This window comes from Mus caroli, chromosome 11, assembly GCF_900094665.2.
Source record: "Mus caroli chromosome 11, CAROLI_EIJ_v1.1, whole genome shotgun sequence".
In the NCBI taxonomy this organism is placed as follows: Eukaryota; Metazoa; Chordata; class Mammalia; order Rodentia; family Muridae; genus Mus; species Mus caroli.
The window spans coordinates 81,828,463-81,848,476 of NC_034580.1; the positions used below are offsets into that span (position 1 = coordinate 81,828,463).

The 20,014-nt window shown below is 39.9% G+C and overlaps 1 protein-coding gene across 1 annotated transcript in view; it reads right to left on the reverse strand.

Annotated features, from left to right (window-relative positions):
* The window catches only part of Vmp1 (vacuole membrane protein 1), a 99,029-nt gene that overhangs the window by 44,025 nt on the left and 34,990 nt on the right, over positions 1-20,014 (reverse strand). Inside the window, exons 6-7 of the mRNA XM_021177042.1 lie at positions 14,394-14,561; positions 7,327-7,458 (exon numbers count right to left, since the gene is read on the reverse strand). Coding sequence (XP_021032701.1) covers positions 7,327-7,458; positions 14,394-14,561 — 300 coding nt within the window. The remainder of the gene's footprint in view (positions 1-7,326; positions 7,459-14,393; positions 14,562-20,014) is intronic.

Below are 20,014 nucleotides of genomic sequence, written 5' to 3' on the forward strand. Positions count from 1 at the left end.
ATACATATTAAATAAAAAACTAAAAACAAAATTTAGAAAATATTTTGGGAGGGAAGGCCCCAGCCCTAGCCAGGCATGGTAGCAAACACCAGTACTGTCAAGGCTTGGAAAGTTAAGGCAGAAGAACTCTGAGTCCAAAGCCAACCCTGGCTATTCAGTAAGACCTAAAAACATCAAGCCTGGCTCAGGCCTTTAATCCCAAAATTTGTAGGGCAGAGGCAGATGGATCTCTGTGAGTTCAAGGCCAGCTCAGTCTACATACTGAGTGCCAAGCCTACACAGTAAGATCCTTTCTCAAACAAACAAACAAACAACCGACCACCACCAACAAAAATTCCAATCAACTCTCCTATCAATGACATGAAACACTGAAGAAGCTGCAGTACAGGAACTTGATAGGTAGGAATGAGCAAGGGGACACATACAGATGAACAGACACAAGAGCCTGGCAAGCAGAGAGAGAAGAAAGAGCTTCATCACATTATTCGATTTCATCAGAGCAGCGGTAATGTTTTTACAAGTTTAATAAATCATCACGGTTTATTTACTAAGAACAGCAAGTTCTGGACTGAAAAATTCCAGAGCTCGTTGTTTTAAAAGGATTTAACATGTGTTAACCAGGTATTCTATCCAACTGAAAACCATCAATGTTGGGCTGGGAGTGCAGCTCAGCGGTAGAAGGGTTTCGTAGCAGGTGCGAGGATCTAGGTTCCATACAAAGCATCAACACAAGCAAATAAACAGCAAAACAACCAAAACAACAAAATCAATGTAACATATAAAAAACTGTTAAAGAGCCAAAAGACTGTTTTTGTGGGTTTGGGCCAAGTAAATTGTTATACAGACTGGATTTCACACTATATACAATTTGAGAAAAAGCCAAATATTTCTGAATAGTCAAGTTTTTTTTCTTTTGAAAAAGGGACTGGCAATGTCCAGGCTGTCTCAAACTTTACATAGCCTGAGATGAATTTCTGTGCTGCTCCGTCTACCATTTATGTGATGGGTTACAGGTGTTTTGTGTAAGCACTAGGCACGCACTCTACCAACTGAGTTCCATCCTTGATGATTAGAATTCCACAAGCAGGGTACTGTTTAGTAAAGGTTTTTCCTTTGGATAGTGTGGGGGAAAAATAGGGTGAAAATCAGTAAAGAGCAAGCCAACTAGGAAGCCACCAGAGGGTTGAAGAGATGGCTCAGTGGTTAGGAACACCGACTGTTCTTCCAGAGGTCCTGAGTTCAAATCCCAGTAACCACAGGGTGGCTCACATCCATATGTAATGGAATCTGACTCCCTCTTCTGGTGTGCATGGAAACAGAGCACTCATATACATAAAATAGATAAATAGATAAATAAATAGTTTAAAAGAATCCACTAGAAATGTTGAGTAGGCATTGTTGAGACATGTTTGAACCAGTCATTCAGAAACAAAGGGGAGGGAGATGGTGACAATGCTGTGGAAGTCAATCAGCTTCTGGGATGACTGGCATTGGGAGGCCAGGGAGAAATGTAAGTGACTGAATATTAGAGTTATTATTTTTCAATTTTTTGCCTGCATATATTTCTCTTTTAAAAAATCTACTTATTTTATTATGTATGAGTGTTTTGCCTACATGTATGTACGTGCACTATCTGTGTGTCTGGTAAGTGAAGAGGCTAAAAGAAGGTGTTGGATCGCCAGAAACTAGAGGGAGTTACATATAGTTGTGAGACACAGTATGGGTGCTGGGGATTGAACTGGAGTCCTCTTGAAAGAGCAGTCTGTGCTCTTACCCACTGAGTCATTTCTCTAGTTCACCTGTATTTCTGTGTGCCACTTTTGTGTCAGATCCCTTGCAGGCCAGAAGCGGGTATTGGATCCTCAGGAACTGCAATTAATAGACTGTTATGAACTACTGTGTGGGTGCTAGAAATTAAACCTGGGTTCTCTGAAAGAGTAGCCAGTGCTCTTAACCATGGAGTAATCCCTCTAGCCTTCATTTTAAAAACTACATTAACTTATCTTAGACAGTGTGTTACTGTGTATCACAGGTAGGCTTCATATTGGCAACCTGCATCAGTTTCCACAACGCTGGGATTACAATGTATGATTACATCTGGTGGGTGGGCGGGAGGGGGAGTTCTGCCTGCATGTATATCTGTGCACCGCTCCCATACAGTGCCAGAGGAGGCCAGTTCTCCTGGAACTGGAGTTATAGATGGTTGTTAGCAGTCACGTGAGTGTTGGCAATGGATATCAAATTGTCTGGAAGAGGCTAGTGCTCTCAACTGCTGAGTACCACCTAGTTATATTTTTATTTCCTTGATCCTGGGGAATGAACCAAAGATTGGTCAGATTTTAACTTGAGGTAACTATGAGGATGACAATGAAGTTTACAGATGAGGGCTGGAGAGATGGCTCAGTGGTTAAAAGCACTGGCCACGCCTCCAGAGGACCAGATTACAATTAATTCCCTGGACCTATCTGACGCCTCAACATGTTTTGTAACTTTAGTTCCAGGGGATTTAATGCTGTATTCTGGCCTCTCTGGGTACCTGGCATCCATGTGGTATATAGACATACACAGGGGCAAAATGCCTATATAATAAAAATAAATAATTACAAAGCAGGTTATAGATGCCAGGAACAAAAGATACAAACATGATCAGAACACGGGTCTAACTAAGATACCTAGGTAGGCCTTAAACTTGTGATCCTTTTGTTTCACCTCCCCAATATCAGCAGAGTCACTAAACAACATTACCAGTCTGGCTTAGAACTTAAGTTTTCAAACATTAGATGTTCAAGGCCATAGGAAGCTACATGTATTCACGCCTATCTCTCACAGATATAGAAAAAGAACAGGATAGGATGTCAAGAGCAAAAGGAAGCCAGTTTAGTGGAAAAATACTGGCTAATATCAATACAGAACTCACAAAATAAATGAGGTAATTATAAGGAATTGGAATATAAATCAACACTTATCATTCTTTCTCTGAAAACAACTATTACATGAAATTTAAACATGAGTCAGAAATATGTGTCATGAACACTTTACTGAACATCAATTTCTCAGTAAAATCTATGTTCCCTTTAACCCACTTGGACAGCACATAGCAAAGCAAGCAGGCGGTGCCAAGGTTCCGTGTTTGTGAGTGTGATTTATTTAGACATCCTGCTGATAAATTTATGCCACTAAAGTACTTTACTTTCAAGAATTGAATAAAAAAATGTAAAACCTTATTTCAGAAATCTTTAATTAATGTTTTGCTGGTATTCATTTTACTTAACTTACTGTTTTAATTCTACTTAATCCACTCTTCCCAGTTACAGCTCCTATCAAACTAGAAGTTTTACATTTATCTATATGAGCAAATTCTAGTTCACTGTAATCATTCTGCTGTGATTACTGAAGAACTTTTAAAGCACCATCAAGAAGGCACTCGGGAAGGCATATCAGACTAGCATGTCTTGAATACATCATTAGTAACTAATTAGCCACAATGTGAGACATGGAAGCCCCATGGAAGCCAGGCTGGTGGTACAAGGTTATAATCCCAGCTACGCAGAGTCAGGAAGACAGCAAGCTCAAGGCCTGCCAGGACTGCCCAGTGAACTGAAGGCCAGCCAGGGCAACTTAGTGTGACATCATCTCAGAATAAAAGCAGAAGGTTGAGGATAGGGTTCAGTGAAAGGGAACTCACTCAGCATGCGCACGCTTGCATTAATCCCTAGTACCATAGAAAAAGAAATTTGTTTGTAAGTAGTGTCAGAAAAATAACTAGTTATGAAGAGAAGTTAGGAACCTACATTCCATCATATATAGAGTTATTTTCATGTTTAAAGATTTCATTTCACATTTGTTTTCTGAGAGAGGGTCCTGGTATCTCTCCCAGGCTGGCCTTGATGAGATCCCCTGGAGCTAGAGTTATGAGTGGCCGTAAAATACGCAGTGTGGGTATTGAGAACTGCTCTGGGGTCCTCTGGAGGAACGGGAAGTGTTGTCTGATCTGCCTCTCCAGCCCCTAGCACTTCAAGTTTTCCACTGACCCTGTATTCTTGAGTGTGTTTTCTTTACTCAAATCAGGGATAAGCCAGGTACAGGGGAATAATCCCAGCTACTAAGAGAAAGCAGGAGGCTCACTGAAGTCCAGAGTTTGGGTCCGATTCGGGTAATACAGTCAGATTCTGTGTTTCCCTTTGTGCCCAGCAGAATGGCTCCTACAAAGAAGGAGGCAATAAGAAGGGCTGTTCTGCCATCAACATGGTAGTGATCGGAGAACATGCAATCAACATTCACAAAACATGAAGGGGCCTTCAGGAAGCCTGGCCCTCATATATTCAAAGAAATCTAGAAATCTGTCATGATGGCAACTCCAGCTGTGCACACTGACAGACACCACACTCACTAATGCCACCTGGGTCAAAGGAACAAGGCATGCTCCATACTATCTGCACCCATGGCCATTTGTCCAGAAAGTGTAACTCATCAAACAAGCGCTACACATGGGCAATTTGTTTGCGTGTCAACACATTCAGAATCTATAGCCAGTCAATGCAGATGAGAATTAATCTGCTGAAACTCAAAATTGCAGACAAACAACAACAAACCAACAAAAGAAAAACAAACCAAACCAGGGATTTTTACTTCACAATGTGGCAAGGTAAATTATTCACGTATGAGCTAATATTTTTCTTATTATTTTACTCACGTATTTTCTAGTTTGTATGGTAATTGGCAGTATCTATAACTGTGATTTGAATAAGCATTTTAAGGATAATGTCCTTAAGAGTACAAGGCTGGAATGTAGCTCAGTGATACAGCAATGAACAAGGCCCTGGATTTATCTTCAGCACAGCAAGCAGCAGCAGACATAGGTAAGTAATTTCTGATTTAAAGAGCATGAAATAGAATGTATAAGTCAAGCAGTGGTGGTGCTGGCCTTTAGTCCCAGCACTCAGGAGGCAGAAGCAGGTGAGATTGAGGCCAGCCTGGTCTCCACAGAGAGTTCTGGGACAGTCAGGGCTGCAGAAAAAAAAACCCTGTATCAAACAAACAAACAAAAAAAGGAATGCATATAATTTGCCTTCTTCACTTCCAAGATTAATAAATATGAAGTTAAGGAGTAAAAAGTGTATAGTTTATCCTAAAACCATGTTTGTAATTACTGGCATAAAGCCAAAAAGAATAAAACCAGCGCAAACCTCATAATTATCAGAAGTATTATGTGCCATCTCATCTAATAAGATAGATCTCATCTAAGATAGATGAAGTCCAATTAGAAAAGAGCCAGTCAAAAGTAACAAAAATGATCAGGGCCATAAGAAATACATGAGATTATCATTCTCCCAGTGGGGAGAGAAAGACTAAGTGGCTGGAGTATCCAAGAACTCCAACTACAGACACAAGAGAAAACAAGTCTGACATCTTACTTTATTAGTTTCCAGGTATGAGTTTTTGAAATTGAGTTTTTCAAGGGCAATAAGCTGCTAACCAATGTCAGGAGTGGTATGGACACTAGCTTGGAAAGGTGTTCCATAGAGACAGGACACTCAACATGTCCATGAGCAGGGTGGATGGAAACTATTAGTAAGGTGTCTTGTTATTCAGTTCATCAGAAAACTGACAATAAAACAATTCCTGTTTAAAAATAACCCGGAGATGGGGAAATAGCTCAACTGGTAAAGCCAGCAAAGTCCTTGCTGCCAGCATGAGGCTCCCCAGCCTCACGGGAAAGCAGAGTGTGGTGGTACATGACTGCAATCCCAGTGCTAGGAGGTGGGGACAAGAGGCTCCTGGACTTCACTGACCAGCCAATTTTGCCTAACTGGTGAGCTCCTGGCCAGCCAATTTTGCCTAACTGGTGAAGAGACCCTTTTTTGGGCCAGTGAGATGGCTCAGCTGGTTAAGTGTCCTTGTTACCAAGCCCGAGAACTGAGTTTGAACTCCTGGACTCACACAGTGGAAGGTAATCAAGTTGCCCTTTAATCTCCACACAGGCACAATGGCATGCATTACTCCTACCCCTGAGTTACATAAGCAAACACAAAAAACTAAAGACTTAGAAGGGCACTGGCACTCTCAATACCAATACCAGATGCCTGAAAACACCTGAAAATGCCTTCAAAAACCAAGTGTAGGAAATTATTTTCTTTTTTCTCCCATATTCCTCCTGCTTGATGTTTTCTTTTGGAGACAAGATTACTTTATTAAGTTTCTGTTTCCTTGTATTTGAAGTTAGCAAAATTCTCAACCCCGGCCATCAGAGGTAAGTTAGGTACAACAGGCGAGGGAGGGGGCAAGACAGGTTCACACTATACAGCGGCCACTGCCTTGCTTCCTTTTCATCTGTGTGTTTTCTAAGGCCACCCTTAAGTTAGTCAATCTCGGAGGCATCTTCCTGTTTCCTAAGAGTAAAACAACCAACCTGTAACACTGGGGTTGTCACACAGATTGAATTTAGGTTTTTACCATTCTGGTTTACCCTGCCCATTTTGAGGATACTTTCTAGAACATTCAAAGGTAAAGAAAGACTAATTTGAATTGTTTAATCTCTATAAAGAAAGTAATACGGTCACTTATACTGACACAAGCCTTTCTAGTTTCAGATGTTCATAGCTATTGAAGAACATTACACAATGTTACATTCTCTCAGCAAACCCCAGTCCTTTAAGCACTGTTTGCACATGAGGATGAAGTCCCAAGGCTGTTCGCAAGGAGGAAATGGCAACCAGAGAGAGCCAGAGTTGTCCTGCACAATCCTTGTGAGTTCAAGGTCATCTTAGGCTACAAAACTATACTTTATCTCACGAAATAAACAAAACCCAATGAGTAACATACAAGAATCCTTGGGTGAGTATGAGTACCCATACACAGGGAGGCAGGCAGGCATGTCCACGAGCGATCACATGAACACGAACACACACACACGCACACACACGCACACACACACACACACACACACACACACACACACACACTTTTTTGAAACACACAGATGACATTTATCAGTTCCTGGGAGGAGAAAAGTAGCTTTGTATCTTCTTGCTACTAGTTTGTTTGAGGAAAACCCACTGACAAAGAGTATGTCTAGGCTTTTCTTCCTCCTCGAAGTACTAGGGACAGGACCCAGGGTCCCACCTGTGCTGTTTAATGTTGCACCTGGAACCTCTATCCCTAGTCCTGATTTGTCATTTTTTACCTTCAGTATTTCTGCATATCCTGTCCTAGGTCACATGTGGCGTTGTTTTACATTGGCAGTTTTCTTTCACACAGAACTCCTAACCCTTCACCTTAATAACCGTGAGTCGGGATTAGAGCTCCACCTCCCCACTGTGTTCTTACTTGTGCAGCCTCTGCATGCTCCAGCATTTCTTCAAATTCCTGATACTCTTCATCATCTGGTTCAGCACCTGAGAGGCGAGCTGCCCTGGCCATGAAATATGGAGGCAGCTCTCCAATGGCTGTTCCAATGCCCTGTGTGAAAAAGCAAAATACTCACTATGAAGTTCAGTTTTCAGCAGTAACACAATAGATCAGATTATATTTTCCTATATTTCCAAAAGCTTTGAGATAAACCGGCTACATAAGCTACACAAGTCCAAGTTTCAGGGTTTGAATCCCAGCCCTGATCTGACTTGTGAGGCAGACAAGATAATAAATAGACGGTGAGACTTTCCTTGGCACACAAACGGCTCAATCTAACATCTCTCCTTAGGTTCTGGGGTTCTCTTAATGCTTCCATCACTTTTATCCCTATCATTTGGAAGCCACAGCCAAGAAGATCAGAAGTTTGATTTTCTTTGGCTAGCTTGAGCTACAAAGTAAATTCTCTTCCAAAAACTAAACAAAACAAAACTCTCCAGGCAAGCACCAAAAGTCCCAGTAAAGCTGATTACAATTCTCTAGGTCAGTTCAGATGTTTTAATCTCAGAACAGCCTTTTCTCTTCTTTCCTGCCTTCTTTTCATTTAAAAAACAGAGCCTTAAAAAAATTACAGTCAAGTGGCCCCCCAAATCCTCAGTAATAGGATGGGGTAATTGTTATGATAAAATTTAAAGGTGTCTTATTTTCTCAGAGTGATTCATATTTCAGTCACTTTGTAGATTTGGTTTTGAAGAGAAGGGTTTGTTATTGTTGCTTTTCCTTAGTCAGTTCAGGACATAAAGATAAAAACAAAGTTTAGAATCAGAAACTTGGTTTAGGCTTAAGTGGCGTAAATACCAGATAGGCCATAATATGACAGAGACAGTCTCGGGAAAAACCTTCACTTTGAGCTAGCCAGCCAGCCCTGGTCCTCCTGAGTAACAGTGAATGGAATACAAGGCAAACTTAACTCTTTCAGCCCACTCTGCTCTAAATGTCTTCAAAAGAATCCTTGGGCTGGTGCGATAGCTCAGTGGGTAAGAGCACCCGACTGTTCTTCCAAAGATCCGAAGTTCAAATCCCAGCAACCACATGGTGGCTCACAACCATCTGACTTCCTCTTCTGAAGTGTCTAAAGACAGCTATAGTGTACTTACATATAATAAAAATAAATAAATCTTTAAAAAAAGAAAAAGGAGCCGGGCGTGGTGGCGCACGCCTTTAATCCCAGCACTCAGGAGGCAGAGGCAGGCGGATTTCTGAGTTCGAGGCCAGCCTGGTCTACAAAGTGAGTGCCAGGACAGCCAGGGCTACACAGAGAAACCCTGTCTCGAAAAAACCAAAAATAAATAAATAAATAAATAAATAAATAAAGAATCCTTGAAGACACAGGAGAAATGGCTCAGAGGTTAAAAGGACATACAATTCTTGTAGAAACCCAAGTTTGGTTCCCAGCAGCCACATGGGTCAGCTCACAACCACCGAAAACTTGAGCTCCCGGGAATCTGACAGATACTTCTGGCCTCTGCGACCAGTTGTACTCACATGTGCCATCTCCACACATATACATTATGATAAAAGAATTTAAATGGCAGAGAGCCAGGTGTGGTGGTGATACATGACTTTGATCCCAGCACTTATCTGGTAGAGGAAGGCAGATCTCTGACTTTGAGACCAGCCTGGTCTAAAAAGAATCCTTGAAGGACATTATCAAATCTAAAAATGTTGTGTATTTAGTATGTAGAACCAATAGTCTCCAAATATAAATCCATTTTCCAGGTGTGAAATGAGAACTCGGAAAAAGGACATGTTTAAGTACTCCAAAGTAAATCTGTTTTGGAGAAGAGAGAAACAGAGAAGAAGGAGTAGGAAGGTCAGGAGTATGCACAGAAAAAGAAACAAGAAAAGTTAATGCTGATCAACTCTGAAGGACAAGAAACACCATTAAAATTTAAAGTGCAAAGGATCAAATATTTGCTTTTATTTTCATATATGAACTAAATCCCAGCAACCAACTTAGCGATGAGGAAATCTTTCCTATGAAAGTCTTGCAAACAGGGCATGGAGGTTCATGACTAAGCCTGCTCATGAGGGGCTTGAAAAAGGGCACAGGAGTTTGAAGACACAACCTGGACAGCAGAGGAAGACACAGTCTCAGATGAGAAAGGGTATTTTAACTAATAAAGAAAAATAATATACTTGGAACAGTAATTACTATTTTTATAGGTACTACTAAATAATGGATTACCATAACAAGTGTTAATGTCACAAAAAAGACATTATTTTACCCTGTGACAGAAATACACAAAGTTATTCCTGTTTAAAACATACTCCACCAGGCATGGTGGAGCACATCTTTGATTACATGCACAGGCAGTTGGATCTCTGTGAGTTCCAGGACAGCCTGGCCTACAGAGTGTGTTACAGACAGTCAGAGCTACATAACGAAACCGTGTCTCAATAAAAAAAATGAAAACAAAAACCAGAAAGCCCATAAACTTGAAGGATCTCAATGAATCAACCCCCAGGAAACACTGGGAACAGAGGAACAGGCTCAAACTACACAAACCTGAATAAAGCCAGTAAAATCAGACCAGGGGACTATCTGACAAACTCTTTTAATCAATGAACAAGGTTTTTTGTTTTTGTTTTTTTTAAGTTATAAAATGTGTGGGGTTTGCTCTAAGACAACAGAATCAGCCAAGACAGGTGAACATAGATATTAGTTGACCTTTGGTAAAAGTACATTAAGTACATTAGATTTCTCTCTACACTTCAGGGAAACTTTTAGATTAGCAATGATCACACCTCAGATAAACCTCATTAGCTACACGACTACCAATGTACAAAGCTCAGCTTTTCCATGACAGAAAGAAGAAGGACAGTTCATTACAACACTTTAGTTAAAAAGGTGAACTTCTCAAAGGTCAAATGTAAAATGGGTTGTTGACAATTCTGGAAGCAATCATCCAATTCAAACCTGTGACAAATTCCCTTAAAGCTAGTAAGGAAGTGACATACTGGAGTGAAAAGAAATCAAGAGCTACGTCAGGGTCTTAAATGATCATATTGATTTCTGTAGTTTAATTCTTCGTATTTTTCATAAAAGAATGGAAATCATGTCAGCATTCAACTATTGCACGAAAAAAATTTTAAAGAAATATACTCAGCCAGACAGGCTCTCAAAATACATTACATTCTACATGGAAAAGTTATTACCCCAAAGAAGGCACTGAGGACTCGGGTTTCTATAGCTTTTAAAAGTAATTATATAAGGCTAAGGCTTAGCTTACTTAGTAAAGTGCTTGCCTTGCATGTCTGAAGCCCTGGGTTTGATCCCTACCATGGCATAAACTGGTATATGCCCAGTAACAGACTGCTCCCTCCTTACTCCAAATGGACCTGGAGTGGCTTCTAAAGAGCCGTAAGGGAAAAGATTTGCCCTGTGTTGGGACTATTGGGACTCAGGGGCAGGGGGTGGGTGGTGGTGCTGGTGGTGAGTGGAACCTTGATGAAGGAGGCCTATAGGAAGGTCCTAGATCCCTTCAGTCCCTTCCTTTTGTTTCTCACATGCTGTGAAGTGAGATCCATCCAGCACAGGCTCCAAATGGAGCCCAGTAGTTATGGATTAGAACTCCCACACCGTAAGCCAAAATAACCCTTTCTCTTCATCTCAAGTATTTGTTGCACTAATGCAATACTCACTTATACAGATGTAACCAGAAAGATACCTGACTGATCTAATCTATGAAACAATTCTCTCTATGTGCTCCAAAGAACAGATGAACAAGGTGGGAGTGAGGCAGTAACTAGAAGGACATAAATGACACCTGCTGTTTAACATACTCTGAAAGATAGTGAAGTCTAGAAGGGCATCTCAGTTGATAACAGCTTTTCTGATACAACATATTCACAATAGTGAAATCTATAAGAATGCTTTAATTTACAAATTATATAAAAACTTTAAAGCAAGACATCATTAGATCAACTAAGACATTCTCCCCCCAAGCCAAAACAAACCAACAAACCTGAAAGTGCATACAAAATCAAAAGCAATAAAATTAGGTAATCTCTAGGAATCAAGGACACAGTACATTCTAAATCATGCTTCCAAACCCTGGAGCTGTTGATATCTTAAGAGTTGTGTGCCACTAATAATGTACAACTCACTGACATTCACTGTATTTAAGAACGTTAAGCAACTCACTGACTGCTTTTAGTATTTTTTATCAAATAGAAACTCTATACTCAGGGGCTAGAGAGATGGCTCAGTAGTTAAGCCCACAGCTAGAGTTCAGTTCCCAAACCCACTGTATGTGACTTACACCATACGTAACTCCAGCTCTACACCATCTTCTGGCTCCCTCCACAACCTAGACAGGTTCATGTGACCACACACACAAACCCCTAAAAAAAGAGGAAGCTTTGTTCTCATTAAGCATTAATTAAAACAACTTAAGTTAGCACACAAAATAATGGGTTCTACTGTGGAATTTTCAGACACACTTTCCTCTGCTGACCATTTTAATTTATTTATTTTAATTATGTGTAAAGTGGTTTGCCTACATGTATGACTGCGTACCACATGTTTACTGCTACTCACAGAGACCAAAAGAGGGTGGGGGATCCTCTCGTACTCAAGTTAAGGATAGCTGTGGGCAGCAAGGACTTTTAACTGTTGGGCCACCTCTCCTAATACAGTATTTTCAATGGTCATCTATATTTAGCACTTAACTGAAGGAACTGTATCGAATGTCATGGCTCGGTCATATTCTACTGTGTATATGTACATCATATCTTGTTCATTCATTCATTCACTCACTCATTCATTCACTCATCTATTTAAGAATAACAGGTTGCTGTCCCACTTTTCACTTTTGTGAGAGTACTATTAACAGTGAAGCTCAAGGGTCTGATAATTGTCATTTCCTTTTGGTATTTATGTGGATGTGGAATTAGAAGAGTCATGTGATCATCCTAAGCACCAGATTATATTTCTGCTATCAATTCATTCTGCACCGATTTCTTTACATCTTGGAAGCCACTTACTTTCCTTTACATCATTATCATCATCTTGTTACGGATGGTTGTGAGCCACCATGTGGTTGCTGGGATTTGAACTAAGGACCTTTGGAAGAGCAGTCGGGTGCTCTTACCTGCTGAGCCATCTCACCAGCCCACAAATAACTTTTAAAAGAACAAAAATAAGAAACTGTATAGATAGCCTCTTTTATTCTCTGTCATTCTAATAATAATTTTTCATGATAATCTCCTTGGATCTATAAAACATACAACTAACATAATGAATCTGTCTCCAGTGTTTATAAAAGAGCAACAGGAAACATGACAAGTCTTCCTGCCTTTCATAACCAACAACTCAACATATGGCGTGTCTTTTATAATTCCTTCAAAGCAAAATGTAATTGCTGGGCTGAGGCGTAGTTTAGTGGAAGAGTGCTTGCTTTTAGCAGGCACCAGGCCCAGCGTGTGATCTCCAGACCATCAGTGAGGGAGAAAAGCACTAATATATAACTTTAACAACTCTGTCTCCTCCGCGGCTGGAGAGAAGGTGTGCTGGTTAGGAACACATACTTCTCTTCCAGAGGATCTGGGCTCGGTTCCCAGAACCTACATGGTGGCTCCTAACTTCAGTTTGGGGGTCTGAGACTGTCTTTTGCACTCCATAGATACCAGGTACATAAGTGATATGAATCATATAGGCAGAAAAAATATTCATAAACATAAACACAGCCCATACTTTAAAAAAATAAAAAAAAAAACATTTCTTCTAAGTTATGGTACCAACTGCTGCTTTAGTGAATTAAGAATATTTTTATTTTTATTTTATTTATTTTGCTCTGTTGTTTGTTTGTTTTGAGACAGGGTTTCTCTGTATAGCCCTAGCTGTCCTGGAACTCACTTTGTAGACCAGGCTGGCCTTGAACTCAGAAATCCGCCTGCCTCTGCTTCCCAAGGGCTGGGATTAAAGGCCTGCGCCACCCCCGCCTGGCTATTTTGCTTGCTTTTAGAGACAGGGTTTCTCTGTATAGCCCTGGTTGTCCTTGAACTCAGATCTCCCGCCTCTGGCTGCTGAGTGCTCAGATTAAAGGCAGAATTAAGAATTTTTTAAAAGTTATTTGCATTTTTAATCCTTATTTGCATGTGCTTCTATCTACAGTCCATATGTACATGCTTGCATGTATGCTGTGTCTATGTATTATTACCTGCTGTGGAGGGCAGAGTACAACATATGGGAAGTGCTGCTCTCCTACCATGTGGGTTCCAGGAACTAAACTTGAGATGCTAGCCCAGGCAGCAGGAACCTTTACCCAGCGACCCATCTCATGGGCCCTGGAGGGAAGATTTTTATATGACCTTTTATGTGCTTTTATTTCCTAAGAAACTGCCAGGAAAAGAAATCTTAAGGAAATATAAACTTTATGACCTAAACAAACTGATGAGGAACACTTAAGTGAATTTAAATAAAAACAATCAAATCTAATCAAGATAAAACATATCTGACATTGAAATGCTGCCCCCAAAAATAGTTCCTAAAGAAAACTTAAGTAAAATACCAGGATAATGACTAGGACAACTAAAGACAGGATCACTACACAATCACAGTCTGAAATCAGCACCATGGAAGCCTAGGTTATACGGAGAAAGGGTAGACCTATTCACCAACAATGCTGAAAATGAAATACATTTACATTTTCTAAGAACACACACAGTGTCTAATCTATAGTGAAATATGTGACTACTTTTTTTTTTTTTAAATGTTGTTGTTCCAGCAGACTAGTCTAGCCCTTGGAAAATTGCAATCCTTTTGTCTCAGCTTCTAAAGTTCTGAGATTACAGGCATATGCTATGCTACCACATACAGCTCTGTAACTTCTTAGTGAAGAGTCTTTTGCCTTGGAAGTTTGCAGCAAGTGGCTTCCCAAATCTTTACTGGGTAGGCCTTTGTGGATCACACTGTAGAAGGTTTGACATAATATCAAGACAGCAAGGTTAGTTTTAGGCAAATATGAAAATGCAGATCTTACCCACATGCAGGCTTCAATTCTAACTTTTGAGATGATACTCCACAAAGAAATGGCTCCTTCAGTGCCTTCTTCATCTGGGCAGATAATCTGGTCAGGATAGGGTGGCTCAGGGAAATTAACCGAATTGCATTCATAAGCAGCTAATGTAACTGAAGCTATATGTGGGCCCTAGAAAACAAATGGAAGAAACCTCTAATGAGAAATAGTAACACAAAAGGACTTTGATGTACCTCATCTCAACACTAATGCAACACAACCAATGTGATACAAAGTGCTGCTTTCAGAGAACAAGATGCAACATGAATGCACATTGTAAGATACAGTTAGCAACTTGATAAAACAGTCTTTCCCAGGCCTGCTTTAGGCAAACTACCCAATTTTTTGCTTGCTCTTCATATTGTTTATTCATAAGTGCATGTCAGAATGTTATCCCTGTAATAAAACTTTCCTTTTAGGTATAACTTGAGATTATCACCTACCTTTTCCAGTGAATTATTAAAAAAAAAAAGACACCGTATAACCACTTATCAATGCATTTTACTTTTTTTTGTTGTTGTTGTTTTTTTTCTTTTTCTTTTTAATTAGGTATTTTCCTCATTTACATTTCCAATGCTATCCCAAAAGTCTCCCATACCCTCCCCATCACTCCCCTACCAACCCACTCCCACTTTTTGGCCCTGGCGTTCCCCTGTACTGGGGAATATAAAGTTAGCAAGTCCAGTGGGCCTCTCTTTACAGTGATGGCCCACTAGGCCATCTTCTGCTACATATGCAGCTAGAGACACGAGCTCCAGGGGTACTGGTTACTTCATATTGTTGATCCACCTATAGGGTTGCAGATCCCTTCAGCTCCTTGGGTGTTTTCTCTAGCTCCTCCATTGGGGGCCCTGTGATCCATCCAATAGCTGAGCATTTTACTTTTAAACATTTTTTTTCTATAGCAATTTTTGTGATATTTTACTCTTTTATTTTGCAATATTACAAATTATTAAAAATTAGACTACATTAAAATTTAGATATGCAATAAAGTTTTATATCCAATGATTCACAATAGCACGTGAGGAGGCCTCCTCATGAAAATCAACAACAGGGGCTGGCTTAGCACTTAAGCGTGTCTATTACTCTTGTAGGGGACTTGACTTCAGTTCCTAGCACCCACTTCAGATGGCTCACAAATGCTTGTAACTGCAGTTGTGGGGGATCTGATGTCCTCTCTTGGCTTCTGTAGGTACTTGTACTCATATGTGCATGTGCACACATACACAATTACAAGCAAAATAATTCGGAAAATCAACTACAGATTTTGTAAAAACAGGGGTTGCTGAGATAGCTCAGTAAATGTGCTTGCCATGCAGACATGACTATATGATTGAATTTCCAGAATTGACATAAAAGCATTAAGGAGAGAACTGGCTCCATAACGCTGTCCTCTGAGCTGGAGTGATGGGTGCGCGCACGCAGGCTCACACACACATATCAGACATACAAAAATTAATTATGAATAAAATAAATATAAGAATTGGTAAAACTGTAAATTCCTGAGTTCCATAAGCATAGATTGGTGGTTGTCTGTAGCACCCATTATCTGTATACGCTTTTAGAGAACAGGTTTATACACACACCAAAATTTTGCTAATGACCATATTGTGTGAATATTTCTGAATACGAAGGTTCCTAGTGAAGATTTTCCTACTGGCTTTTCTAAAATGACTCAGACCTAAAGAAAAGTGGTCTCTGTACATCAAAGCTCTTTAAGGTCAGAGTGTGAATGAATTTGACACTTAAAAAGCCAGCGATAGTGATAAGGAAATATTAAAGAGTATGTTCTACTAAAAGCTAAGAAGAAAGAATGACACCTACTACTTGTCCCGTGACTGAGTGCACACTAGTAACTGTAAACAAATTATTTTAAAAGAAAATAATATGAAAGTCTTATTTATTACAAAGATAATAAATTATTCATTTACTTAAGAATTAGCTATTTTTATTTTATGTACAGAGGAGACCAAAAGAGGGATATGGATTCCCTGGAACTGAGGTTGAGAATGGTTGTCAACTACCATGGGGGTCCTCTGCAAAAGTAACAAATGCTCCGCTAAGCCATCTCTCCAGCCCCCTAATTTGTATTTTCCACTTTTAATTATATGTGTGTGTGTGTATGTATCAGTAAATGAATGCAGGTATCCAGGGAGGCTGGAGGCATGCGACTGTTCTGGAACTGCAGCTCCAAGAGCTGTGTGATGCCTGTTGTGTGTGCTATAAGCCAAACTCTGGAAGAATAGGAAGCACTCTTTTTCTTTTTCTTTTCTTTTTTTTTTTTGGTTTTTCGAGACAGGGTTTCTCTGTGTAGCCCTGGCTGTCCTGGAACTCACTTTGTAGACCAGGCTGGCCTCGAACTCAGAAATCTGCCTGCCTCTGCCTCCCGAGTGCTGGGATTAAAGGCGTGCGCCACCACGCCCGGCCTCAATTAGGTTTCTTAATGTCATGTTTAACCATGAAACTAAAACTTGTTTGTTTGTTTTAGATATTATAGGAAAATATATTCCATAAATGGAAGAAAAAGAATTCTTTTCTGATCTTACCAAAAAAAAAAAAAAAACAAACATAAAAACATTGAATTATAAGTTTAGATATTCTGAATAACTTCAGAGTAAGGATATAATGATATCTAGCAAACCCAATATTTAAATGGTAACTGCAGTCAGGCATAGTGGGCAGGAAGCAGATCACTGAGGTTTTGCCAAGAGTTCTAGGCCAGTCAGGACTACACAGTGAGATGTAGTTTCAGAAACAAAAACAATACTTTTAACCCGAGGAAAGACAAGAAAGACATATGATGGCAGTAATTAAAAATGAAGAAAATGCAAGAGTTTGACCGTTCTTTTCTTTTGGCTACAGATAGAGCTGGATTTTTAAAAAAGGGACGTGCATGTATGTGTGTGTGTGTGTGTGTGTGTGTGTGTGTTGGTTTGGAAGTGGTGGAGCTAGCTGGTGCAACCCTTGCCTGGCAAGCCTAGGTTCCTTCCAGCTCTAGGCTCCGGGCTGTGGGAGGCAGACACTTCCATTCCAAAACAGGTTAAAATACAAACCAAATATATCACACCATAAAATATACTTTTTGGATATAGTTTTAATTTTAAAAGAGTAAAGTCTCACCAATTTTAGAATTTTTCCCCTACAGATGATTGTTAAGGGGGCCTGCCTTGCATGAAAGCATAAGACTCACATAAAGTAGGCATGGTGACTCACACCTGTAATCTGGCACTTAGACGGGACAGGCAAGAGTACAACAAGTTTGTTTATTCCCAGCTACTTAGCAAGCTCCGGAACAACCTAGCTGGGCAGACTACATAAGGAGTTTCTGACCAGCAAGGGTCACACAGCAGGACCCTTTTTGTTAATTCAATCAAGAGTGTACATTCTTCCCATAGCCGCACTGTGAAGTCATGATTACTCAGCTTGGAGGCTCATGTGCTGGTTTCCAGACAAAATGAAAGCTAAGGGGCCTGGCTAGCAGTTCAGTACTAGCCCTCATTCATTTTCACAAGCCTATTTGTAGCCTACATCTGGATATTTTAGGTTAGACTATACTTACTGATAGGAAACCTTGCAGTTCTTTTCAACTTTACAGCTTAATTGTTTCAAAGAACAAACAAGTGTTTTGAATAAAATAATTGATAAAATTATATATATTCAAGTCCTCTTTATAGTGCTGGGACTGAACCCGTAGCCTCACACATGCGATGCAGGTGCTCTATCACTGACTTATCTAACAACCCCCAGGCATAAAACCATCTTTTAAGCATACTTTTCAAAAAGTGCAAGCCTCACTACAATGTATTATACGCAAGTCCTATTTTAGCTAGAACAAAGAAATAATTGAGCCAAGCCAGAAATTACAGAGAGAAAAAAAAAAAAAAGGATTAACTGGATATAACCAGTAACAGAAAGCAGCCAGAGTGAAGGAGGCAGAGGGAAGCCCAGGGTAAGATACACATCTTAATGACCAAGGGGGAAAAATCCACCAGTGTGATACACAGAGGGCAGATATGGGCTTCAGGAAAATAATAAAAGAAACAGTGGACAAATTATTGTACAGGTTTTATGTCTAGGTAAAAAAAAAAGATTTTTTTATCTTTTTTTTCTTGTGGTAAAAAAAAAAGATCTAGGAATAAAATAAACCTTAATGAGAATCAATTAAAAGAAAATAAAACATAAACTGCTGGTAAGAAAAGCATTACAGTCAAAGTGGCAGGCCTCAACTGCAAGAAAAAGCTTAATCATCAAAAGGAATCAAAAATAACACCGTCCACGGAGAAGATAGGGTTAGACTTCAATCAGAAATAGTTGGAACAAAAGATAAAGTTACTTTTATAAAATGTTAAAAGAATGAAGTAAAACATATGTGAACTAGAACCCATGGAAAATACACTTCAAATATAAGATGAAATCAGAAGAACATTGGAAATGCAGATTTTCTTCTTCAATGGAATCCTTCATGAGGTAAGTAATTCTATAAAGCAAAGGCTGGTCTGGATGCGAAGCTCAGCTTACAGCTCTTGGTCAGCATGTCTGAAGCCCTAGGCTGAATTTCTAACAACAGGGAGAAAAGAAAACAAAAAACAAAAACAAAACAAAACAAAAAACAACCAACCAACCAACAACAGCAAACGACTTGGGTTGGGGCTCAAGACCTGCGCAGAGGTAAAGTGAAGACAACAGAAGCACGAGAGAAAGAAAATAGACAGAGAGCACATATGCTTGTCAGCTCACCTGCATCAGCACAAGGCATGCTATACTACAAGCCTCTGAGCAGCCCTTACAGTTTTCTTTTAAACTACGGTAAATAAGCCAAGGATCAAGGTAGCAAGAGGGGAAGAAAAAGCAACAAATACTCAGAGGACTGCACCTGAGTTCAACCGGATTGAGAATGGCATTAGTCAGAGACAGACCAGCTACGAAATGGAGAAGGCAAACACTGTTGACGCTGATTAGTAATACTTTAATTACTAATTAAATTAATTAATTAGTTGCAGGCCTTTGAGGGCTGGAGGGATGGCACAGCAGTTAAGAACATGAAGGCTCTTCCAGATCCAAACTTGGCTCCCAGCACTCCCGCGGCAGCTTACAGCTGTCTGCGATTCCAATCCTACAGATCCCACCCCTTCTTCTTACCTCCTCAGGAAACCAGCATACACACACATACACATGGTGCACATACATACATGCAGGGAAATACTCATACATAAAGTAAACTAATTACATCTCTAAAAAACTATCCAGTTAAAGTAAGAGCCAAGTAAAGTAAAAAGGGTGGGCAAAGACAGAACACTTGAAAACCACCTTAAAGGATGGGATGGCATATCAGTATCAGACGCAATAACAGAGCACAGGAGGGACATGGCAAAAAGGTAAATCTTTAGGAAGCTTTACAGATTTTACCATGTATATAACAGGAGCTAACACAAAAAGGAACACTTAATAATCGAACACAGAAATAAGCAGATTCCTAACCACAGTAGAATTTTCTTTTTGGGGCTTGGCTGCCTTTAAGCTTGCTCATTCATTCTCTCTCTCTCTCTCTCTCTCTCTCTCTCTCTCTCTCTCTCTCTCTCTCTCTC